Below are 26,002 nucleotides of genomic sequence, written 5' to 3'. Positions count from 1 at the left end.
ATTTAAAGAAATAGCCTTTGTACTAAAAATGCACATGATTGGATGTTGGAGTTGATTGAACGTAAATTTTAGGACATGACATTGAAAACACCACCTTTCCAATGGACGACTTGGATCAGTCAAAAGTAAGATTCACTATGCTCTATGTCAACGTTTCCAATTGTTCACTTGTTTTCCCGGGAAAGGAAACGAAAATGTTTCCCAATAATTTGACGTGGCATTAGGAAAAGAAATCCAGGGAATCTGTGTAAGAAAAGGTTTCCCTGGACTGTTCACTTGCGCAGGAAAAGGTTTCCAGTCAAACTGCTTGCCCTTCTTTTTGCACTAGCTTCCCAGGGAAACGAAATCTGTGTGTTTTTGGTCAGAAATGAAATCCCTAGGGGGGGGGGGGGGAATGGGCTTTTCCATGTCATTTTTTGACTTATTGCAGAAATTCCACATGTGTAATTCTATTTTAACTAGAAAGCAAGTGAACACCGGTCAAGGAAAAAAGAGGCTGTTTTCCAGTGAACAGAGCCATGAGGACAAAAAAGCACTTAAATCGAGGGTAATAATTTATCATTTTAAAATATTAACAGAGCAAAATAACTTAACAGTTGGTTTTAGGGATGCTATGGCAATTATCTTCTAAAAGCATTGTTTTTTAGAGAATATAAAACTCTCAAGCCTTGGCATAAACCTTGCACCAAATTCCTGAACCAGACCAAATCATTTTCACCGTAAGAAAAAATGTTGATCGATATAGTAGAAATTCTCGCCCCAGTGAACCACGTATATCTTCTTGTGCGTGCAAAGCATCTCTCCGGACCATATAGACCGAATTTGGCCCTTTTGTTTCACAACAAAAACAAAGTAGCTTTGAGAACAACAGAAACATTTTCCCTGTAAAACTACATTCCTTTTTATATATGTGCATGCCAACGACTTGATATTTACCAAGCATCATAAAATTCGGTATGGAATAGTGACTCACCTCATGAGTATAAGACAGTTGGTAAACACTATACCTCGACGAAGGCTCCCTCCCCCCTAAGCCTGCCGCAAACTTGTTCTCCAAATCTCCCTCTCCTACTGCATGGGAGAAGGCTTGAAACTGGAAAGGCCATAGTAACCAATTACAAGTGAGAAAACGTGTTTGCTCTTCCTTGGCTTTATTGTTTCAATTACTGAAAAGTGAAGTTTCTTCCTTCTTCCTCCTTTTGTGTTTAATCATAAAGAAGAAAACGCCCAACATGAACATGCAGGCGGACTGGAGGAAACGAAAGAGGGCATGGTGTTGGAAAATTTGTTGAGGGTACTGTTGATGATAGAAAACAGAAACTTGTTGCTTCAAGGCGTGATATCACTTTCCTTAAGACAAGATTCGCCCCCACTAGTAGTGTGCAAAGGGGATCCGCGAATTGCCTCCAAGATACAATGAAGCCTAGTAGGGAAGCCCTACTAATGTTTGATGACGCGTAGCACTAGCGGAATCAAACCCGAAATGCCCTTCCGAAATTTCAAGCCTTAGAGAAATCTCTAGATTCTGTTTCTGCAGAAAAACAGTATCTAGAACAGTAAACAAAAGAAAAACAGTATGTAGAAATACTTTGGGATTTTTTGTAAGAGTGTAGAAGAGAGTGTAAAGTCAGTCAGAATTGCCAATTCGATTTCTATTTGAAATGACTGAAGTTTGCACATTTTTATAGACCATCTGGTGTCTTTTCAGTGTGAAAAACACCTCTACAGGGCACCTTTCCAGAATGTTTGAAATCTGACCGTTAGATCGCACCCATTGATATTGAATGGTCCTGATCGATTCTAGAGGTGACTGTTGGTTTGAGTAAAACCTCTCTCCAACCCAGTCATCGTTAGATCAACCATCTATGGTGTGGATCGCACCCTCTTGGCACATGACCGTTGGGGGAAGGGACACAACCCATTTGATCACACCCTTTGACCGTTGGAGTCATGGGCCCGTTGGGCCGACCGTTAGGCCTGAACCGAAAAGGGCCCACCGTTAGGCCCGAACCGAAGCCCAACCCAACTGAACCATTCGGCTTGATGGGCCTGCGAACCATTTGACCCACCCATCCGACTGGTCCACCTTCATCTTGATCCAACGGTGCAGATCAAATCTGGAAAAATTAAAGGCTCCAATCGCTCCTCGCGACGTTGCGTACGTGCGAAGTGCAAAGTGCGCCTAAAAAAGCGCCAATAAAGCGCCACTATGCGCCCTATAGCCCATTGCCCACGCCGAGCGCGCGCGTGCGCGTGTGCGAACGGTGCGTAGCACCGTCCCGCGGGTCCAACCATGGGTTCAACCCAATGTGCAATCAACAAGAGTTAGAAAAGGTAGTGCTTTATAAGCCCTTCTCTTTCTTTTCTCTCATCCGGTACGGGACTATCTTTTCAACTACACTTCTACATCCTTTTGTAAAAGCAAATATTTTCAAGAAAACATTTTCTTTTTCCCAAACGCTTTTGATAAAACATTTTCCAAAACACTAAAACATGTAATATACATGATTTTGAAAATGCAAAATCAATAACAATCCCCCACCATTTCCAAAATCAAAGAAAATTTTTTCATCAGGCTTGGAAATCTTATGCATAGATGAAGGTATCTCTCGATTTGAACCTTCACTTAGTGAGGACATATCAAAGTTAACCAGAATTGCATAGTAGACGTATCTTTGAACTAGCTATTCTATTTGGTTAACCGGATACGTCTCACACACAAGATTTCACCTCTTTGGGCAATTTCTAAAACCGACACATGTACTGGCCTTGTGTCTATATCTTGGTTTCATGAGCGCTCTAGAGACTAGCCAGGTCTCATAGGAAGCGGCACCACTTCCACACTCACATAGGTAGGCTTATCAAGAGTGCCCCTGTAACTAAAACACTCCAACACTATGTTATAAGCCTATTAAGAGTTTAAATACTCAGCCTTCTCCTTTTAAACATTACAGGTACCAAGCACTTTACCTTGGGATGACAAATAATACAGATTATAGTGCTTGCAATCACTCCATATGATGTACTTGGACTCATTGAACTCAAGACTTGATGTTTATTCAAGTGTTGAGTTGATGTTCCATCATTGGTGACTATTGGTTAATGGCTTTAACCCCATCCCTAATGATGTTTTACACACCAGATCTCTTGCAAGAGCTTTAGTGAATGGATCGGCCAAGTTTTGGCTCGATCTCACAAAATCAATAGTTACTACTCCATTAGTAAGTAACTCTCTTATAGCACTATGTCTAAGTCCTATATGTCTGGACTTACCATTATAAACATGATTATATGCCCTTGATAGTGTGGCCTGACTATCACAATGGACATAAATCGATGGCATTGGTTTAGACCATAACGGAATTTCCAATAATAAATTCCGAAGCCATTCCGCCTCTTTACAGCATGCTGCCAGAGCTATAAACTCTGCTTCCATAGTTGAAGTTGTTACGTATGTCTGTTTCTTAGAGGCCCAGGAGACTGCTCCCCCACCAAGGGTGAAAATCCACCCACTGGTTGATAAATGGTCTATACGCTCAGTTATCCAACTAGCATCAGAGTATCCTTCTATTACAGTTGGATACCCACTATAACATAAACCATAGTCTATAGTTTTCTTTAAATATTTTAAAACTCTATAGACTGCATTCCAATGAGAAAAACTAGGATTACTGGTAAACCTACTAAGTTTACCTACAGCATATGCTATGTCTGGCCTAGTACAAGTCATAGCATACATAAGACTACCAATTACACTAGCATACCCTAGTTGAGAGATAGTCCTGCCAGTATTAAGATACAACTTTATATTTGGGTCAAAAGGTGTTGAAATGGGTGAACATTCAAAATGGTTAAACTTTTTGAGAACTTTCTCAATATAATGTGATTGTGTTAGAATAAGACCATTATTCTGTCTTATGATTCTAATACCCAAAATCACATCAGCTTCACCCATATCTTTCATATCAAAGTTTTGAGAAAGATATGATTTAGTACTCTGAATGCTTTCAATATCGGTACTAAAAATTAACATGTCATCAACATATAAACAAATAACAACACCTTTGCCACCCTTAAATTTACTGTATATACATTTATCTGACTCATGTATCTTATAACCATTTGACACTAAGACTTTATCAAATCTTTCATGCCATTGTTTAGGGGCTTGCTTAAGCCCATACAAAGATTTGATAAGCTTACATACTTTATGCTCTTGGCCTGGCAGAATAAATCCCTCAGGTTGTTCCATATACACTTCTTCATCAAGTTCACCATTTAAGAATGCGGTTTTAACATCCATCTGGTGAATGTGAAGTTTGTATATGGAAGCAAGGGCAATCAACACTCTAATGGTAGAAATCCTAGCAACAGGTGCATATGTGTCAAATTAATCAATACCGGGTTTTTGAGTAAACCCTTTGGCAACTAACCTTGCCTTAAACTTTTCTATGGTCCCATCTACTTTGATCTTCTTCTTGAAGATCCATTTACATCCTATCGGTTTAGACCCAGGTGGTAGATCAACCAAAATCCAAGTTTTATTACTCATGATAGAATCCATTTCGTCATTAATTGCTTCTTTCCAAAAAGCAGCATCTTGTGACTTTATGGCTTCTCCATAGGTTTGAGGGTCACTTTCTATGCTTAAGTTTAACAAGACAGAACCTTGGAGTTTTTCCCTTGTCCCTTCTACCAGGTAGGTTACAAAGTCAGGGCCAAAACTTCTATCCCTTCTATCTCTTGAACTTCTTCTTATTTTACTAGGTTGTACACTAGGTTCACCAACTTCTGTTTGTGATTCTAAAGGATGATCTACAGAAGTTGTAGGTTCAATTTCTTTAGGAATTGAAGTGAACCTATTTTGATAGAAAAAGGCATCTCTAGATTCAATTATGGTATTGACATCTATGAAATCATTAGGTTCTATAACTAAGAACCTATAGGCCTTACTGTGGCTAGCATATCCCAAAAAGATACACTCAATACCCTTTTCACCTAATTTTCTTAACTATAGATCTACAACCCCAAACTTTAAGGTAACTTAAGTTTGGTTTCCTTTTCTTCCACAATTCATAAGGGGTTATATTAGATTTCTTACTTAGTACCCTATTCAAAATGTGACAAGCTGTAAGTAAGGCTTCACCCCAAAAACTTTTATTTAAACCAGAATTAACAAGCATAGCATTAATCATTTCAGTAAGTGTCCTATTCTTCCTTTCTGCTACACCATTTTGTTGTGGTGTATAAGGGGCAGAAGTTTCATAGACTATGCCTACTGATTCACAGAAATGAGGAAAGTGATATTCACCACCTCTATCTGATCTGAGACATTTAATGCTTGTTATACATTGGTTTTCTACTTCAGTTTTATAAATCTTAAATTTTTCTAAAACCTCATCTTTATGACTAAGTAGATAAACATAACAGTACTTAGAATAATCATCAATAAATGTAACAAAATACTTTTTACCTCCCTTTGTGGGAACACTATGTATGTCACATACATCACTATGAATTAAATCTAACAAGTTAGAAGTTCTATCTACTTTAGGAAATGACTTAGTGATTATCTTGGTTTGCATGCATGTTTTACATCTATCTACTAAGTCATTTTCATATTTAGGAATTAAGGTTAACTTAACCATATCATTCATTTTCTTAGTATTTACATATCCTAAACGATTATGCCATAAAGATAAAGAAGAATCCAAAACATAAGCAAAGACATTCACTTTATTGATATTAAGTTTGAACATCCCTTCATACATATATCCCTTCCCAACAAAAGTACCCCCCTTAGAAAGAATGAACTTGTCAGATTCAAATACAAGTTTGAAGCCATTCTTGTTGAGAATGCTTCCAGACACTAAGTTCTTTCTAACTTCTGGTACATGGTAGACACCGGTTAGAGTGAGTCGCTTGCCGGATGTGAACTCAAGTTCCACCTTGCCCTTCCTTTTGACTTCTGCTGTCGACGAATTTCCCATGTATAACACGCTTCCATCTTCAACTGTTTCATAAGTTGAAAACAGGTTCCTGTCTTTACAGACATGCATCGTCGCACCAGAGTCAATCTACCAATCATTGCCATCTTCAAGCATATTTGCCTCTGAAATCATGGCGACAAACTTTTCTTTGTCTGTTGGTGCACCCGACTTCTTATCCTTAAGAAGTCGGTACTCACTCTTGTAATGGCCTGGTTTGCCACAGTTGAAACAAGCACCCTTTCTTTTCTTATTCTTATTAGTCTTCTTTTCAGGGTGTTTGTTTCTCTTCCAATTGCCTTTTCCTTGTTGGTTCGAATTCTTGACATTTTCCACCAAATGGATCTTAGAGGATACAGTTTCATTTTCTTTCTTGTCTCTGAATCTTGACTCTTCCTCAATCCTGAGGCATTGAGCCAAGTCTTCAATAGACATTTCCTCTTTCTTGTGTTTTAGACTTTTTCTAAAGTCTTTCCAATTTGGTGGAAGTTTGTCAATAATTGACGGGACAATGAAGGAATCATCAAGAAGGATGCCTTGCAAATGAATTTGATTAATTACATGTTGTATTTCATGTAATTGATCAATAACAGACTTATCATCTACCATTTTAAAATTTAAAAATTGACTGACAGTGAATTTCTTGCTACTGGCATCTTCCGCCAAGTATTTGGCTTCAAGTGCATTCCAGATTTCACTTGCTGATCCCATGCCTTGATATATGTCAAATAGTGTATCTGACATAGCATTTAGGATGTGCCCTTTGCAAATGTAGTCATCATGTTCCCACTTCATCCTTGCACGAGCCTCCGCCAAAGTTTCATTTTCATTTGCTGACGGCTTTAGAGTAGTGAGAACCTGGACCACTTTGAGTGATGTCAAAATGAAGTGCAACTTCTTCTGCCAGCGCTTGAAATTTCCTTTGTCGAAACGTTCGAATTTGACATAGTCTTGGGTCATTTGACGAACCGAATAAAGTGCCATTGAAACAACAGTAGAGATTCTTGTCTTAAGATTATTGGAAAATTTGTTGAGGGTACTGTTGATGATAGAAAACAGAAACTTGTTGCTTCAAGGCGTGATATCACTTTCCTTAAGACAAGATTCGCCCCCACTAGTAGTGTGCAAAGGGGATCCGCGAATTGCCTCCAAGATACAATGAAGCCTAGTAGGGAAGCCCTACTAATGTTTGATGACGCGTAGCACTAGCGGAATCAAACCCGAAATGCCCTTCCGAAATTTCAAGCCTTAGAGAAATCTCTAGATTCTGTTTCTGCAGAAAAACAGTATCTAGAACAGTAAACAAAAGAAAAACAGTATGTAGAAATACTTTGGGATTTTTTGTAGGAGTGTAGAAGAGAGTGTAAAGTCAGTCAGAATTGCCAATTCGATTTCTATTTGAAATGACTGAAATTTGCACATTTTTATAGACCATCTGGTGTCTTTTCAGTGTGAAAAACACCTCTACAGGGCACCTTTCCAGAATGTTTGAAATCTGACCGTTAGATCGCACCCATTGATATTGAATGGTCCTGATCGATTCTAGAGGTGACTGTTGGTTTGAGTAAAACCTCTCTCCAACCCAGTCATCGTTAGATCAACCATCTATGGTGTGGATCGCACCCTCTTGGCACATGACCGTTGGGGGAAGGGACACAACCCATTCGATCACACCCTTTGACCGTTGGAGTCATGGGCCCGTTGGGCCGACCGTTAGGCCCGAACCGAAACGGGCCCACCGTTAGGCCCGAACCGAAGCCCAACCCAACTGAACCATTCGGCTTGATGGGCCTGCGAACCATTTGACCCACCCATCCGACCGGTCCACCTTCATCTTGATCCAACGGTGCAGATCAAATCTGGAAAAATTAAAGGCTCCAATCGCTCCTCGTGACGTTGCGTACGTGCGAAGTGCAAAGTGCGCCTAAAAAAGCGCCAATAAAGCGCCACTATGCGCCCTATAGCCCATTGCCCACGCCGAGCGCGCGCGTGCGTTGCGCGTGTGCGAACGGTGCGTTGCACCGTCCCGCGGGTCCAACCATGGGTTCAACCCAATGTGCAATCAACAAGAGTTAGAAAAGGTAGTGCTTTATAAGCCCTTCTCTTTCTTTTCTCTCATCCGGTACGGGACTATCTTTTCAACTACACTTCTACATCCTTTTGTAAAAGCAAATATTTCCAAGAAAACATTTTCTTTTTCCCAAACGCTTTTGATAAAACATTTTCCAAAACACTAAAACATGTAATATACATGATTTTGAAAATGCAAAATCAATAACACATGGCATATCATGTGGCATCGTCATGATATGGAGTGATCGTATACAAAGTGATTGAGCCCCTAGCTCAATGGTCAAGGCTTTGTTCTTCAACCTCGAGGTCGGGGTTCAATCCCAGCTCACCTACCCAAAAAAAATGATATGGATTGATCATTCCAACACAGAGGGACCATTGTTTAGGTGTGCATGATAGGTTTTCATTCGAAGTTTCAAATTCACTGAAAGGGTAGGGCATGTTTAGCAACCATGGAATATTAGTATAGACAGTTGTGAGAGATTGATGGAGGGAGACTTGAGAGGGTGGGAGTGAGGGGAGCATGAAAACCTCCCGAAAAACAGGAAAGAAAAAAACCCCAATTTTAAGTAACACGTGTGTGTGTGTGTCATGGAGAGACCACTGCAGACTCATGAGAAATTGATAGTGGTTTTCTATATTTTTCGGGGGTCATTTAAGTTGGCGAGTTTGGATTTAACATGCTTATGGAATTACAACCCAGAAACCAGGAAGTCATTATCCCAATTCTCAGAATACAGAAGCCTTTATTCCCAAAAATACAGCCCAAATTACTCCCAGAGCCATATCATTTACATTCCTAAAAATGCATGTACATACTGATGAGTTGTTACGTGAATGAGGAAATTTAGTATGGCAGAAATAAAGAAGGCGATATTAAGAGAAGGCAAAACAAAACAAAAACACTTACCTATGGTAGAGCACGCCATACAAATCCAGTGGATCTAGCAGCCCATATCACATGTATAAGGAATTGGCAAACATTATACCTCGCCGGAGGCTCTCACTACCTGCAGCAAACTTGTTCTCCAAATCAGCCTCTCCCACAGCATGAGCAGCGCCACGTAACTGGAAAAGCCATAGCGGACCAGGTTACAGGTCAAGAAAATAATACATACAGACACATAAATATATGTATTTTACAGTATCTTTTCCACTTTTATCAATTAAAAAACTTATGGCAGAGAAATATAGAATCACAGTGTGACGACAAAAGCTCAAGTTACAATGGAGTATTAAATGCCCACATCTAACATAGATATCCCATAACTATTAAATGCCCACAGTGTGAACATTGGATGCTATTAATAACTTTTATTACAAAGAGAAGCTGGAAAAACAAGCACCTGTGAATATGTGATACAAAAGAATTTCATATATATATATATATATATATATATATATGAGGAAATGGTTTGTGTGCAGCCCGCACAGATAAGCTATCTGTGCATGGCTGCACAAACCATGGGGGGGATGCAAAGCATTCATTTGGAAGGCCCTTCTCCATGGATAGGGTGTGTACCAAAAATCAGCCCTTTAGGATCATCCTAACCCTGCCATTTGTGGGGGGGAAAATGGGCAAAAACAGTGTCTGTCCATTTTCCCCTCCAACTTTGATTGGGTTAGGAGGATCCTATAGTGCTGATTTTTGGTACACACCCTATCCATGGAAGGGCCTTCCAAATAAATGCTTTAGATCCCCCCCAAAATGTGGCCCCCACATCTAACATAGCTTATCTAAGCACATGCTCAAAAACACATGTGGCCCACATTTTTGAGGTGATCCAAAGCATTCATTTGAAAGGCCATTCCATGGATAGGGTGTGTACCAAAAATCAGCCCTATAGGATCCTCCTAACCCTGCCATTTGTGGAGGGGAAAATGGGCAGAAACATGGACACACAGTGTCTGTCCATTTTCCACTCCAACTTTGATTTGGTACACACCCTGACACCCTATCCGTGGAAGGGCCTTCCAAATGAATGCTTTGGATCCCCCAAAAAATGTGGGCCACATGTGTTTAGACAAGTTTATTTGAGCACGTGCTTAGAAACATTTTTCTCATATATATATATATATATATATATATATATATATATATATATATATATATATAGAGAGAGAGAGAGAGAGAGGAAAGTGTTGGTGCACTCGAGTGCCCAATCACATGGGTCCCACATTTTTTGTGGTGATCCAAACCATTCATTTTCAAGGCCCTATTACAGATAGGGTGTGTACCAAAAATCAGGTCCGTTGAATCATCTTAACCCCTCCAAAAGTGGAGGGCAAAAATGGGCAGATTTGTGGACAAACAGTGTCTGTCCATTTTGACCTCCACAAATGGATGGGTTAGGATCAGCCCATTTTTGCCCTCCACTTTTGGAGTGGTTAGGATGATCCAATGGACCTGTTTTTTGGTAGACACCCTATCGATGATGGGGCTTCCAAATGAATGGTTTGAATCACCCCCAAAAGATGTGGGTCCCATGTGTTTGTGGCACTCGAGCGCATATAAGCTTATATGCGCTCGAGCTCACAAACAATTTTCCCACATATATATATATATATATATATATATATATATATATATATATATAGAGAGAGAGAGAGAGAGAGAGAGAGACAGAGAGACAGAGAGACAGAGAGAGGAAATGGTTTGTGAGCAGCTGCTCAGATAGCTTATCTGAGCATGGATTTTTTTAAAAAGGGTGGGCCCACATTTTGGGGGTGATCCTAAGCATTCCATTTGGAAGGCTCCATCATTGATGGAGTGTGTACGAAAAATCAGCTCCATTGGATCATCTTAGGGTGTCCATTTGTGGAGGGAAAAATGGACAGATACTGTTTGTCCACAAATCTGCCCATTTTTTCCTTCCACAAATGGAAGGGTTAGGATGATCCAATGGAGCTAATTTTTGGTATACACCCCATCCATGATGGGCCTTCCAAATGAATGCATAGGATCACCCCCAAATGCGGGCCCACCCTTGTTTTTAAAATCCATGATCAGATCTGCTCACAAGCCATTGTGTGTGTATATATATATATATATATATATATATATATATATATGAGGAAAAGGAGTGTGCGGTCGAGCGCACCTAAGCTTAGGTGCATCGAGGGCCCAAACACATGGGCCCACATTTTTTGTGCTTATCAAAACCATTCATTTGCAAGGCCCCATCATAGATAGGGTGTGTACAAAAAATCAGCTCCATTGGATCATCCTAACCCCTCCAAAAGTGGGGGCCAAAATGGGCAGATTTGTGGCAAGCGGTGTCTGTCCATTTTGCCCTCCACTTTTGGATGGGTTATAATGATCCTATGGAGCTGATTTTTTGTACACATCCTATCTATGTAAGGGCCTTTCAAATGAATGCTTTGGATCATCCTAACAATGTGGGCCCACATAAGTTTGGGGCCCTCGACCGCACCTAAGCTTGGTGCGGTCGACTGCACAATCTTATTCCTCTATATATATATATATATATATATATATATATATATATATATATATATAGAGAGAGAGAGAGAGAGAGAGAAAGAGAGAGAGAGAGAGAGAGAGAGAGAGATTACCTGGTTCAAAAATTCATCCAGTCTTCTTGCAAGACGTATAATGCTTCCCTCAAAAATATCAGTCATTCCAATAATCTCCGCGAAAGTCGCCCCCTGAGGAAAATGTTTACTTAGTAAATCTGGAAACAAGGTTTGAATACTCTAAAGTACTTTTATAATCAGATAAAACATAAACATTGAACAGGTAGCAGGAAAAAGTTGTCCACAACAATAAAAAATAAATATAAAATTAAAACCACTTCTTGCATTGATGTCTCAATTGATGTGATCAAACTAGAATACAGAAACTATTGCATGTTTAGGTATGGTGTGATACCTACCTACCAGGGCTACTTGGTGGAGTTTGTCTCGTGGTTAGAAAGTCACAAATACACATGCATCACATTTCTAGTGAAGTGGGGGACGAATGCTGGGATTAATGCTACCGGTCAATTCTTGTGTCCCACAAGGAGATATACAAGTGTCATGACCTTTGATCTTCTAGGCATTCATAAGGCGACCCACATGGTCTGTGTCTACAAAACTCAACGATTTAGCTTTTCCTGGTGGAACCCAAAATGAGGCTTGATGGGTCAAGAAGCTAGGACCATCCAATCATGGTGAGGTCAATGGAAGTGGGCTGGACCTGTTAATCGCCAAGCGGATCAACTATCACCACTTGGACATCTCTCCGAGAAACAATCTCTATTTTATTCCCCCAAATAGAACATGGCCATATGAATTGATATGTAGACACATCCCAGGTGCGAATCTATATTTCAATTTATCTTTCGGTCTATCGAGATATATGCATGATCCAGCATGCCCATTTGTTAAGTTAATAAAAATTTCTGGACCCGGCCATGTCCATGCGGCACATGTGGGGCCCAAAAAGTGGCTGTTAGGAAAGAATCTAACAACAGCAAGTCTTTTTAGCATATTTCCTATGATAACTGTACACATGTAATAGTTTAAACTTTAAATATGCTTAGTGATGATAGCCATGTCTAGTTTATAAACAAGTCAATACTGTATACGATTTAGAAATTGCATATCCAAACAGCACAAGAACAATCAAAACACATCTCAGAAGGAAGTATAAAAGGAAAGAATAGGCTGGGGCCATATAGCTGATGCCAGCATGAGATCTAATGACATCAGCAGGGGCGCTCACAGAGGTCATATAAGACTGAAGCTTTCCAGACCAGGTCACTTTTACCTAATGAAATCAAGAGTACTCTTTTAAAATTTCTGAAGCTCTTCAGATTCTTGGCTGATTCGGAAGTGTTTGAGAAGGGTCAGGGCGTGTAAGCTTGAAGATACTGGAAGGATTATGATTTATGAAGATCTTAAAAGCTCTAGTAATTTAGAAGTTTATTTTTAGCAAATAGCTTTGCAATTTTGCTTAACTAAACGATATACTGTACATATCATGCCTGTAAATAAGAACTAGAGTAGTGACCCTACAAGAGGGCGAGCCTTGGCCCAACTGTACATATCATGCCTGTAAATAAGAACTAGAGTAGTGACCCTACAAGAGGGCGAGCCTTGGCGCAACGGTAAGGTTGCTCCATTGTAACCTCGTGGTCACGGGTTCGAGTCACGGAAACAGCCTCTCTGCAAAGCAGGGGTAAGGCTGCGTACATCTAGCCCTCCCCAGACCCCACAATGGCGGGAGCCTCGTGCACTGGGCCGCTCATTAGTGACCCTACACAAATTTACTTGGATTATGTTTTCTTCTTTTCTCTGGAGGTTCCCACTTTACTATTCTATTCAAGTTTCAGAACTTTAAAAACTTCCACTGCTTGTTTCTCTTCAGCCCACATGTTTGTTGCTATCTTTCATGTTTGGGATTTCATTTCAGTCCGTGTGTCTCGATTTCCTGTTACTTTATACTTGTTCGGAAGGTTCACCAGTACTTTTCTGTGATTTTAATTTCATGTGTGATAGTTTTAGAGTGCTGCATTTTCTATGCCACTGAATTTGGTGTCATCTAAAAATTCCAGAAACGTTAGATTTTGTATACACAGAAATTTCAAGAGGACTGACACTCATGAATTCTGAAAATCTCATATAGTATTTCCAGAATAGAATTTCAGCAGGGTGATGACCTCCTTGGAACTTTTTCAGCAGAATGGTGAGTGTAATTTTATCTTACAACCCTACTAATCAGTATACCAGAAGGGGAACTCCAAACTCACACTGAATATAGATATTTCTCCTTTGACATAGCTTTACATTGTGAGTGATTTGGGAAGAAATGAACTCCGTAGGCTGACCGCCTTTGCAGTTGAATGTATCATATGGAATGAAAGGAACCGAAAGATCTTGAATGAAAAAGATGCAACAACTTCAAAGATATTATTGGAAGTGGAAAGTCTAATGTGGAAGTGGGCAATTGGATCAAGAGCTTTTTGGTACTATGCAACGCAAGACCTAGAAATTTGTATTAGATTCTAGTGAGTACATATTGAAAATACAAGCAAGCTGTAAAATGGATACCCCACGAAATCATGTAATAAAGTTAAACTTTAATGCTCTGTTTGGATGCCGGGTTTTTTTTTTTTCCTGGGATTTATGTGGGTAAAGGTAGGAGACAAAAGAGGGGACAAGCATTAATTAGAGAAAGATATTATGATGAGTGGAGAGAGAGGGTAGAGAGAGAAAGAGAGAACACCCTTTTCAAGACAAGATTTTGCTGATGTCAGCAAGAAAAAGCTGATGTGACCACTAAACCTTTACCCACATAAATCCTGGGAACAAAAAAAACCCAGCAACCAAACAGAGCATAAAGGTTCATTAATGGGCAACCCGAGGACAACAGGGATGGGGCATTTTGGGAGGCCATCTTGGCCTTTTCTGGTCCTAATGGAGTTATGGACTCCGATAAGGCAGATGCATATGATCTTTTAAACAGGCTCCAAATCCTCATTGAGCATCGTGGCGGAGTTGCAGGGAAAGGGATTCGTCAAATGGTACTGCATGGGCTATGAGCGTCAACCTGGGGCCCATGGAAGCCGGTTCACACTTGTTGTGGACCCACCTCTGTCCCCTTCGTAACTATATACATCTTTCTCGGTATTAATAAATTTTTCCTCTATCGTTTTAGGACAAAAAGATGCATCAGCAACCATGTTATCAACATAACTTTAAGGTGTAATCTGCTTCACATACATAAATATATTATCATGAATGGTTCATCAGCAAAGCTTTATCTATTAAGATCAAAGGAATGTAGTCTAGAACTTTGTGTTGGAAAATAGCTCGAACAATAGTATTCTCTCAACTCATCTATGACCAAAAATGCGAACAGTGCTAGGAGAAACTTGTCAAAACCAAGTCCCAAATTTCAAAAAGTTACCGGAGAGAGCAATATAAAAGCCACACTAACCCTTGACCAACAATAAATAACATCCATCAAGTACGGCCTCACAGTTGATTCCACATACTCATCCACATTTATCTCCAACTTGCATTCACGTTGTATCTGCATTTCAAATGTAGATCGAAATTTATAAATGGCAACTTTTTTCCATAAGCAAATTATTAGAAAAAATGGAGTCATGTGAAAAAGTTGAAAAACCTTCGCAATTCTTCTCGCAGTGTCTTTAAGTTGTTGTAATGGTTTTGCAAGCTCAGTTCTCAAATGTATTTCTTCATTTGATTTATCTCCAGGAACAAAGCAGCTTGCAAGAGCGGTGACTTGATGATGATCAAGATCATTAAATGTACCTAACAAATCACTGATTTAGATTTTGTCTAATATGGTTGATTTATTATTATTATTATTAATGATTAGTCTAACATGGTTGATACTAAACAAAACACTGGACATTGAACAAAAAATATCACCATTGAACATCAGCTCAGTAACAAGGAGTTCATCTCCAGTGTCTATCAAGCAGGCAGCCCGTCCCTTCAATTGGACCACACCATCAGAATCAATATGACCAAGCCTCTTTAAAACACGTGCACGATTTTTCAATTCATCGCGGAATTTTTGAAGCTGCACGAATAAAATAAGCAATTAAACCTCTAAAAAAAGGAAAACGGGTAACTTTGTAATTCCCACCAAATCCCATGGCATAAGCTACACAGCCAATGTCTATAAAACTTAATTTGTAATTTAAAAGTCCAATCAGTATCATATGCATTTCTCTTTTCTTAACTTTGTAGATAAAATTTACAAAGAAACTTGTGAGAATAAGTAATGATAAAAACCTCAAACCTATTAACAGAGAAGTTTCATGGGGAAGCTAAAAGGAATAATGGGTATCCGCAAGTAGTGACAACGACTACATCAGAAATTTAAAATTAAAACCCAGATTTTGCATTTGCATATTTGTGTGTGTGCATATAAAACCAGTGCATTGTGCTTTATAGATAAAAAGGGAAGTTGAATATCATATAAAATGCAACAAAGTGGTGCTAAGCATTCAACAAAATTGTAATACCTGAGAGTCCCGTATCATCTTTGATTTGAGCTGTTGAATTTCATGATGCACCTCAGCTTTCCTTTGGAAACATTTGAATTGTTGCTCGTTTTTAAATGACTATAAGAACGTGAAATGGAATACATAGAATAAGTGGAAAAAAAACTTAAATAACTAGAGAAAGCATGAATTATAAGAACAATTCTGACGGTCCATCCCATAGACAAATATAAGTTGGGGAATGCAACTCGAGTGGCCAGCACTAGGATCAATATTAGGAGCATAAATACAAAAGTTACACTTTACCTTATATATATATATATATATATATATATAGGGCTTACTGTTCCTACGCTCGAGCTTAGATAAGCTTATCTGCGCTCGAGTGCAGAAACAGGGTGGGCCCATATTGTTGGGGTGATCCAAAGCATTCATTTGGAAGGCCCTATAATAGACAGGGTGTCCACAAAAAATCAGCTCCATTGGATCATCCTAACCCTTCCATTTGTGGAGGGGGGAAATGGGCAGATTTGTGGACAAACAGTTCTGTCCATTTTCCCCTCCACTATTGGATGGGTTAGGATGATCCTATGGATCTGATTTTTGGTACACACCCTATCTATGGAAGGGCCTTCCAAACGGATGCTTTGGATCACCCCATAAATGTGGGCCCACATGATTGATCAGCACTCGAGCGCAGATAAGCTATCTGCGCTCGAGCTTATAAACCTTTTTTCCATATATATATATATATATATATATATATATATATATATATATATATATATATATATATAGAGAGAGAGAGAGAGAGAGAAGGGTTCCTGCGCTCGAGCGTAGATAGCTTATCTGAGCTCGAGTGCAGGAAACAAGGGTGGGGCCACATTGTTGGGGTGATCCTAAGCATTCATTTGAAAGGCCCCATCATGGACATCATGGATGGGGTGTACCAAAAATCAGCTTCATTGGATCATCATAGGGTGTCCATCTGTGGGGGTGAAAATGGACAGATACTGTTTGTCCACTAATCTGCACATTTTTTCGCCTCACAAATGGACACCTTAAGATGATCCAATGGAGCTGATTTTTGGAGGATACCCTATCCATGAAAGGGCCTTCCAAATGAAGGCTTTGGATCCCCCCAACAATGTGGGCCCACCCCTGTTTTTGACTCGAGCACAAATAAGCTTATCTGCCCTTGAGCGCATAAACCCTTTACACATGTGGGCCCACCCCTGTTTTTGCACTCGAGCACAGATAAGCCTATCTGTGTGTGAGTGGGTGGGTGGGTGCGTGCGTGCGTGTGTGTAGGGAGCATAAATGATGACATACACATCAACCATTCGAATCAAGCAAAACTTGCTAGATACTAGATATATACGAATAACAAATGATGCAAACCTTATGTAGTGGATGAGCAAATAATTTCTGCTCAAGTTCCACAATTTGATTGACCAACTCAACAAATTCTGGGTCCTCAATGCCCATATCCTGCAAAATAGTATGAAAAGGAGATGATATTAGAGCAAAAGTTCAAAATTAGAATATTATTATCGACACCCTCACTCCATTAGAGAGATGTAGATAGAGAGATCATGCCAAATGCACATTTTCTTCATGCAACAATAGCTAAGCTGACCAAGATTGTCCCGGTACCTGGGTAACACAGGCGCCATGTTTATGTTCTTCAGTGGGTGAAAAGTGAAAACCCAAACTATCGTCAGATATTATATGATTAACTACAAATTTGTGGAGATGAAGGAATATAGATGATTCAGCTAATTCTGTATTTCCTAAGCTCATTTCATTATTTTCAGGATTTAAATTATTCATTTCACTTCTATAAAAAAGACCCAAAAACTTTTAATCGAAATTGTTGTACCTAAAACAATACTTGAATTGAAAAGCAACCACGATTTGGTGACAATTAATTCATACATAATATGCACATGGAGAATAGAAGTAAGTTGTACCGAAGTGTTTCGGCGTGAAATGAATAATGCTGTTCACATATAATAGTAGACTGCTAATATTTCATGTCTACAAATAAGAAGGGGAGGATACCTTTATAGGATTCAGTTTTGGAAGACCTTGGGGAAAACGTGTCCCCAGCTCCTGTACGGCCAGAAGTATACTTTGTCGTGCTTCAGCTGGTCGGATGTCAGAAGGAATAGATATTCTGATAGTGCTGAGAGCACAAATTAAAGGCAACTGAACAGGAACCTACAGAAGATCAAAAACATGAATATCATATCAATCTGTTCATGGATCCATAGTACCCAAAACTATATCTAAACTTGGACTGCCTCTCTGATAAGAAATATGAACTGGCCCTTTTAAATATGTCGCTTCCAATTAACATCAACTCACCACGTGCATTTCACCCTTTTCCCCCGGACGAGGTGGGCACGGCTTTGGGCGAGAACCATTCTCATTTAGACCAGGAGAGCAATGGAGCAAGGTGTCCACTATATAACCACTACTCCCCACAGAAGCCAGTGCAGAAGGCAAAGTGCCCAATGCGGCTGCGGGCTTCTTCACCACATTGACTACCACCCCCCAACCCCAATCAGTTCCGCCATCCCGTACCTTAACCTGTGATGCTTGAAAGAATTACTTAAAACTAACAGGATCAAAAGCAACAATTCAAGAAAGCAGCATAGAAGCCCAGATAAGACTAGCATACTATGAAGCAACCAATTACTCCAAAAGCTTAAGCTGATAGAGATGGCTTTAAATATCATTTATACTTCACTCGCCCTCACATGTGGCCCCTCATTCTAGGGTTGGCCTACACGTGGCACATGTGGGCCCTCTTTTGGGTTTGGCCATTGCATGTGGATTTTTGCTATCAAGGAGGTTTGAAGTCAGGACCCTTGCTCTGATACCATGTGAAACTACCAGTTACTCCAAAAGCTTAAGCTGATAGAGATGGCATTATTTAATCTTTTATACTTTAACACAGACAAACATAAAACAAAATTGACATAAAAAGCAGAGAAAAATAAAGAGAAGAAATAGAGATTTGATCAATTTTCTCTTCCCAAAAGAATAACAACAAAGGTAATACCATAATTAACTTCCCAACTTGTATGTTTGCTGCTAAGATTATGTAATATCAGAAGGACTACGACTTGGCATAAACAAGCTTGTGGCATCAACACTAATCATTCCATCAACATGATCATGCTTAGGACATACCAGTCTACCAGGTAGAAGAAAATAAAGAACCCTTTCAGGTCTGGTTATTTCTGACACCATCCTTTTCTCTAGTTGGGCTATATCAAGCCTCAGTTTATCATATTCCGCAAGTTCAGCCTATGAATACAACAAAACATGTTCAGCCAATGTACAACAAAACGCACAAAAGCTCAATATGTAATTTAAGTGCTGTGGAACATATTCAACAAGATAAAAGGGGAAAAGATCACCTCCCCTGAGCCATCAAGCACGGCAGCTTCTTTTTCAAGCTTAGAAATCCTTTGCCCAATGTCGGGTAATGCCTTAAAATAGAGTAAAACAAATTAATGCTGATTTACATTATGCCACAGTAGATGCGAAGTTGCTGACAAACAACTCAAGAACAAGGGTCAAATGAAAACCTTCTCATACTGAAACTGGTGAAAGGAATTACTGATGACATGTTCAGCAGTAAACTGACCCTCTGCACGGCTCATTAAATTCAAAATTGAGTAATAACTCAATCTGAAAGTGCTGACTAAAGGAGCAGGTTTACCCAAAACCATGTCCTTGAAAGTATTCATATCGATCTGAAAGGAAAATAAATGAGGATTGAGTCGTTGATATGTAAAAATGCATAAACGGACTATTCCACGAACCAGATAATTTTTGAAGATCCAGATAAATCAACTGCAAGTTGCTGTCAATTACTTTCTAGGAAAATTCAGTCCAAAATTCAAGATACATGAAGATGACATGCATACAACAAGATAATGGAAGAACAGGGAAACCATAGTGACAATAGATAAGAGTGAGAAAAAACGGATGGATAATACCAGATGATAAAATCTGAAGGCACAAAGTAGTTCTACCCAAAAATACTTTCTAGTGTATCGGCTCATAAATTACACTAATGCCCAATTAAGAATTATTTAATACAATTCAAAAACAGAAATTGTTACAAAAAGATTAGAGAAACATGTGGCCCTTCCAGAACTTTTTAGTGGCAAAAGATGAATGATGAACTGGAAGTCGAGAACAATACAAAGGGAAACTATCAAGCATTATTGTACCCGCTCATAAATCATTATGATACAAATGCCACGTTCATCTTTGCCACGACGCCCAGCTCTTCCACTCATCTACACATAATAAATTTAAGCAAATAGCTTTTAATAACCAAGGAATAGACATGAGAATAAGCCATGACAAATATTATCACAAATGAAGTTCTAGAAATCTTCACTTACCTGGATATATTCCCCAGATCCAATGTAACGACGACTGTCACCATCCCATTTCTTAACAGATGTAAAAACAACAGTTTTTGCCGGCATGTTTAAGCCCATGGCAAACTGCCTCATCACATACAAGACCACGGAATACAAGGTTGAAGATGCCATTTGATTTCAAATAATACAATAATGAGAATAAACAAACCTAACTCTTATGCCCTGTTCGTTTGGGATTATGACAACCTATTGTCACCCCCCAATCTGATTATTGGACTCAAAATTAATGTAATTTTGAATCCAACAACCGGATTGGAGGGTGACAATCGGTTGCCACAATCTCAAACAAACAGAGACTTAAAAGCGGACAGGTATTGATGATCATCTTACTGTTTCTGTCGCAAAAAGGGCCTTTATGAGGCCTTCTTGGAAGAGAAGCTCCACTGATTCCTTAATTATTGGAAGAAGGCCAGAATGATGCACAGCAATACCTCGTTGAAGAAGTGGCAGCATTAATTCAATAGCAGGTAAATTTCTGTCCTCTTCTTTCAAGGTTATTACTGCATTCCTAAAAATGTGTTCCACATTATCCTTCTCATCTTTATTATTAAAGTCAAGCTTGGACATGGACATAGCATGTTGTTCACACTCTCTTCTACTGAAGCTGAAAATGATAACCGGTTGAAATCTCCGTTCCATAATCATCTGAGATACAAAACATGTTTCCAACTTAAGCATTAAACAAAAGAAAAAAAGATAATAAAAATTGATTTTGCTAAGAGATAACCAGGATGAGAAATGGAGTGACCAAGCATACTGTAAATGAATACAATCAGTTATCTGCAAAGAAATCCTAGTTGGCAAATACATCTTTTTTCTTTATAGGTAACAATAATTAGACTGATGAATACAAAGCTAATTTATAAAAGATGCAAAGCAATGTGGGCGTAGAACGCCTAATAGGAAAAGAACAAATGAGGGTAGAAGATCATATTGAGGAACCTAATGCGTAAAATGCTAGAAAAGAAAAGTTTTTACTTTAAAATTAGTTGTTTGATGCTTGGAGCAAATAAAGAAAACAGTAGTTGAGATAACAAGCAAACTTTCAGGTCAGGTCCTCCATAATTTTACAATAAACAACATAACATTTTTTCAAGGAACAACAGTATCACAACCAATTCCCTTCCGATCTTAAAATAAAACAAAGCAGATCGGACAGTGGGAATTTGATGGCGCAATTATCAGGGAAGCGGCAGACCTTCCCAGAAGCCGATGAAGAAATTCAAGGAAGGACTTTGGTGTGAGCTACGTGAAAGAAAAACATTTGAGAGTGAACATGGGAATAACGGAGTTAAGTGAGAAAGTGAAAGAATATCAGGAAAAATTGGGCCAGAAGTTACATACTGGGGCAAAGACTGCTGGTATTCAGCATGGCAAGTGGGTAGAGAATGCAGATCTTTGGATTACATGTTTTCTTGAGTTTGAGGAAGGTTGCCATATAATGGAAACTGACATTAAAGACCGAATTCGGGAAGGGTTGAAGAGGCAGCAGTCCAAATTGGCGATGAACCTTCTTCAAGACGAGGATGAATCTTGATATTGTTCGGGCTCTGTTACTGGTTGGTGATGATTACAAAAACTGAGGTTTTGGATCCATAGTCAGTACCCTTTTTCCCTCTCAAATCCCTTTTCTGGTAGGTTCTAAAGTTGGCGTTGTTGCTTCCACAGGCAATCATATATCCTTTAGCTGCAGGTACTACAGAGCTGCGAGTTTTACCGTTAATCGTTCTAGTGAACAGCTACTACTATAGAAGTGAAACAAAGTAGACGGATGTGTTTATGTTCAATGTTCTGATTGCAGTAAAAACAGCATATTTTTCTTCTTAAAAAAAAATAGTATCACGGCCAACTACTAAAACTTCACTATTTTTAATTAATATTACCAGATTCACTTTTCAAAAGTGTCATATGAAACAAAGATACCCATAATAAAATTAGAATTAAATTACAAGCTAGGTAGTAACTTTGATACCAAATTTGATGTAGGACCAGGAAGAGAAATAGAAGAAAGGGGAGAAAAAAGAAGAAGAGAAGAGAAGAGAAAGAGAAGACTAGAAGAAGAAGAAGTAGAAGAAGAGGGAGAGAATAGAAGAATATAAGGAGAAGAATAGAGGAAGAAAGAAATTCGGGGAGAAGTTATCAATTCAATAAACCATCTAAAACTTAAAATATCTACTACATGAGGCCTATTAATAGGCAATGGAAATAAAATTCAATGGAAAGAAATAAAAGCCCTAAAAACTAAAAAACATGAAAATAAAATCCTAAAAACTAAATAACATATAAATAAATCCTAATGGGCAAATATGCCTCTTATTGGGCCTACAATCCGCATCACGCTGCTACTGAGCAAATATGACTACACCTGAAGAACGTAATTTTACCCATCAAAAGGAGTATCACACTCAAGTCTGAGGACCTAAAAACAACGATAAAGGCACTGTAAATATTGCCTGTATTTTTCAAGATTAAAAGCATGGCTAGGCAAAAACTATGAGCAATGAGTCAATTGTTTGGAGAGATTTTGGTACACAACCATGGGAATTAATGATGGCCAAGATGAAGTACACCATTTACAATAAGATGGATCTAATGAAGCAATAACTACCTGTACATACAGTCAATGCAATAACATGAAAAAAAAAAAACATAAAAGAAATTTAATACCTTAACAATCTTGTAAATGTCAGAAACCCCAGACGCAGACCCACTCTTTGCGATCCTCCCACTAGCTTTATCAATCCCACTCTTATTCCCATCACCTGGCTTTTTGTGTTTCGTGAATGTCTCCTGAATCTTCATAAAATTGTCCTCCTTGAACTGTTCATTCTCATCAACAACAAGATACAGACCTGAACCACCCATGGGGAACACATAATGTTGAAGTGGGGTAGGACGAAAATCCGTGTACACCACATGACAAGGCTGCTTGTGCACATTACAAATCCATTCCGCAAATTCAGTGGCATTCGACATTGTCGCCGAAAGAAATACCATCTTAATCTCCTGGGGCAAAAATATAATACTTTCCTCCCAAACCACACCCCGTTCTCGATCCTTCATATAATGAATTTCATCGAAAATAACCCACGCAACTTCCTTTAACACCTCAGAACCCGTATACAACATTCCTCTAAGAACCTCCGTAGTCATAACTAAACAACTGGCATTGGGCGAAACAGTGACATCGCCAGTCATTAACCCGACATCCGAAAACTCATGATTCAACTCTCTATACTTCTGATTGCTCAGAGCTTTCAATGGAGATGTGTAAATGACCCTTTGCTTGTCTCTAAAAGACATTGCAACAGCGTACTCGGCGACAGCGGTTTTGCCCGCCGAAGTGTGTGCCGATACCAAGACTGACTCGTGGCGTTCGAGGCAAGCGATGGATACTTGTTGGAATGGGTCGAGTTTGAAAGGGTATTTTTTGGCCATTTCTCCATTGTAAATAGGGTTAGATAGGGTTCCATGTGTTGATTCGTCTTCTGAGGCTGTGTAATCAGTGGGAATCGCAACCTCGTGAACACATGTACGAGCCAGATTTCTTCGTTTAGAGGCTGATTCGGGTTTCTCTGGTTCTTGGGATGGTTGGGGTTTGATCTCTGGATCATCCGGTAGTTTTCGCTTTCCTAGGGTTGGGGATTCTTCCATTTTTTTACTGAATTTATACAGATTAAAGGAAGACGCAAGAATTAGGGTTTACGATACGATTCCTCCCAATAAAGGCCAGCTTCAGCTCCAGATCTGCTAGGGTTTCTGAGCATAAAGAATGAAGAGTTTACCCCGAAGAAGTTAGATGAGAATTAGAGTTTGTGGTACGATTTTAGGAAGTTGGACAATAAGTAGGGTTTTTTACGCGATTTCAATTGGATTTATGTCAATGCGGATGAAATGGGAGAAGATTTAGCTTACCTGAAATGGAAAAATGTGGCGGATGATGAGAGTTGGAATCCTCCGTTTGGTTGCCAGTTAAATTTTTGTCCCCGGAAGAGTTGGTTAAATTTTGGTCCCATCCCATGTTTGGTTGCCTGTTAGCACTAATCCGACTCTTGTAATGATTGCTTGTGTGGTGAATTTTTTAATCCCACTTTTGTAATGATTGCCTTTTCATCCCATCCCAAAATAACCCCAGGAACAAAAATAAACTCAGGAACCAAAAATAAGCTTGAGAAGAATTTTTTTCTACCCAACAGTTCAAGCAACCAAACAAAGGTTTTTTTTTTTCCCACCATAATCCAGTCAACCAAACATGAGATTTTTATTTTACCAGGATACTTCTAGGACTTTTTTTTTCCCACCTATCTCCCAGGGTATTTTTCTTTCTCCCACATAACTCCCAGGAACAAAAAAAAACCCGGCAAGTCGGATCCAAACTCCTAAGGCCAACCACAAGAAAAACTGCCACGAAATGTTGAATTTACCTTTTTGGGTTTTAACAAGTCTCATAGGAAACGGCGTGCTGCCTCTTTTTTTCTTTTTTTTTTAACCGCCGCTGCTGCTTTGTACTTTCCCTAAAAACGGCTCAATTCTCGGGTTCGTCATTTTGGATCATTTGAAATAAAAGACAAACAAAAGGGGTGGATATAAAGAGATATGTTAGGCCGAAAATCGGTAACATGTACGGCAGTGACGTAAGAGCTGAGTTGGATGACCAGAGGAACCGAGTCCTGAGGGACCGGAGTGAAGTGGAGGGAAGAGACTGAGTCCTACACAAAGTCAAGCGAGGTCAGAAGACCAACCCGGGTGTTACTCCGGACAGGCCCTTCGACACTCAAGTCACTATGAGCAAGAGTGGAGAGCTAGTTTAAGAGTTTTGGGTGGAGAGGAAGTTTTGCATTACCCATGGTTTGAGCTTTGAATTTCCTTTTATAGAGGGAGAGTTAGTGACGTGGGATGACCTATGCCAGGACAGGTAGTGGCCTGCTATAGGTTGGAGTTCACCTACTCCAGGACAGGTGGTGGCCTGTGATAGGTTTGAGTTCACCTACTCCAGGACAGGTGTCGGCCTGTGATAGGCTTGAGTTCACCTACTCCAGGACAGGTGTCGGCCTGTGATAGGTTTGAGTTCACCTACTCCAGGACAGGTGTCGACTGTTTTTACACCCCATCAGTTGCCCCTCAGTTATCCAAGTCATTGCAGTGACTTGGGGAAGTGTGGTTAATTACATTCCTGAATGGGCGAAATCGGTCCGGAAATTTGCTGAAAATGAGTCCGGAAATTTGCTGGAAATGAGTCCGGAAATTTGCTGGAAATGAGTCCGGAAATTTTCTGAAAATGAGTCCGGAATTTGCTAGTCTGGCCTGAAAATGAGTCCGGCTTGGGCCGGACTGGCTTCTAACGACGCGCCATACCGGAAATGAGTCCGGAATTTGCTAGTCCGGCCTGAAAATGAGTCCGGAATTTGCTAGTCCGGCCTGAAAATGAGTCCGAAAATTTGCTGAAAATGAGTCCAGAAATGAGTCCGGAATTTGCTAGTCC

The 26,002-nt window shown here is 39.5% G+C and overlaps 1 protein-coding gene across 3 annotated transcripts; it reads right to left on the bottom strand.

Moving 5' to 3' along the window:
* Positions 1 to 521: 521 nt before the first annotated feature.
* Positions 522 to 24,555, bottom strand: LOC143879842 (DExH-box ATP-dependent RNA helicase DExH10-like). 3 transcript variants are annotated; one of them, XR_013251406.1, is made up of 18 exons: positions 23,188 to 24,429; positions 20,851 to 21,165; positions 20,479 to 20,583; positions 20,302 to 20,370; positions 19,651 to 19,818; positions 19,480 to 19,551; positions 19,250 to 19,366; positions 18,419 to 18,643; positions 18,113 to 18,271; positions 17,450 to 17,539; positions 16,070 to 16,168; positions 15,468 to 15,621; positions 15,199 to 15,347; positions 14,977 to 15,102; positions 11,637 to 11,729; positions 8,971 to 9,128; positions 974 to 1,093; positions 522 to 828 (listed from the first exon to the last, which is right to left on the bottom strand). XR_013251406.1 is itself a non-coding variant. In XM_077382477.1 (18 exons), the coding sequence occupies exons 2-17, from the start codon at positions 24,172 to 24,174 to the stop codon at positions 9,018 to 9,020; spliced, it is 3,039 nt and encodes a 1,012-aa protein (XP_077238592.1). In that variant the 5' UTR covers positions 24,175 to 24,279; positions 24,436 to 24,555; the 3' UTR covers positions 522 to 1,093; positions 8,971 to 9,017. The 3 variants fall into 3 exon arrangements, 2 of the variants coding, with proteins under 2 accessions (XP_077238592.1, XP_077238593.1); XM_077382477.1 differs by adding an exon at positions 24,436 to 24,555 and having other exon boundaries at positions 522 to 1,093; positions 23,188 to 24,279; XM_077382478.1 differs by having other exon boundaries at positions 522 to 1,093; positions 15,007 to 15,102.
* Between the last annotated feature and the right edge of the window lie 1,447 nt (positions 24,556 to 26,002).

Source organism: Tasmannia lanceolata, unplaced genomic scaffold (genome assembly GCF_043159265.1).
Source record: "Tasmannia lanceolata isolate RefF3 unplaced genomic scaffold, GAP_Taslan_0.1 ptg000006l, whole genome shotgun sequence".
NCBI classification, from domain to species: domain Eukaryota; kingdom Viridiplantae; phylum Streptophyta; class Magnoliopsida; order Canellales; family Winteraceae; genus Tasmannia; species Tasmannia lanceolata.
This window is presented reverse-complemented; position numbering and strand designations above follow the sequence as displayed.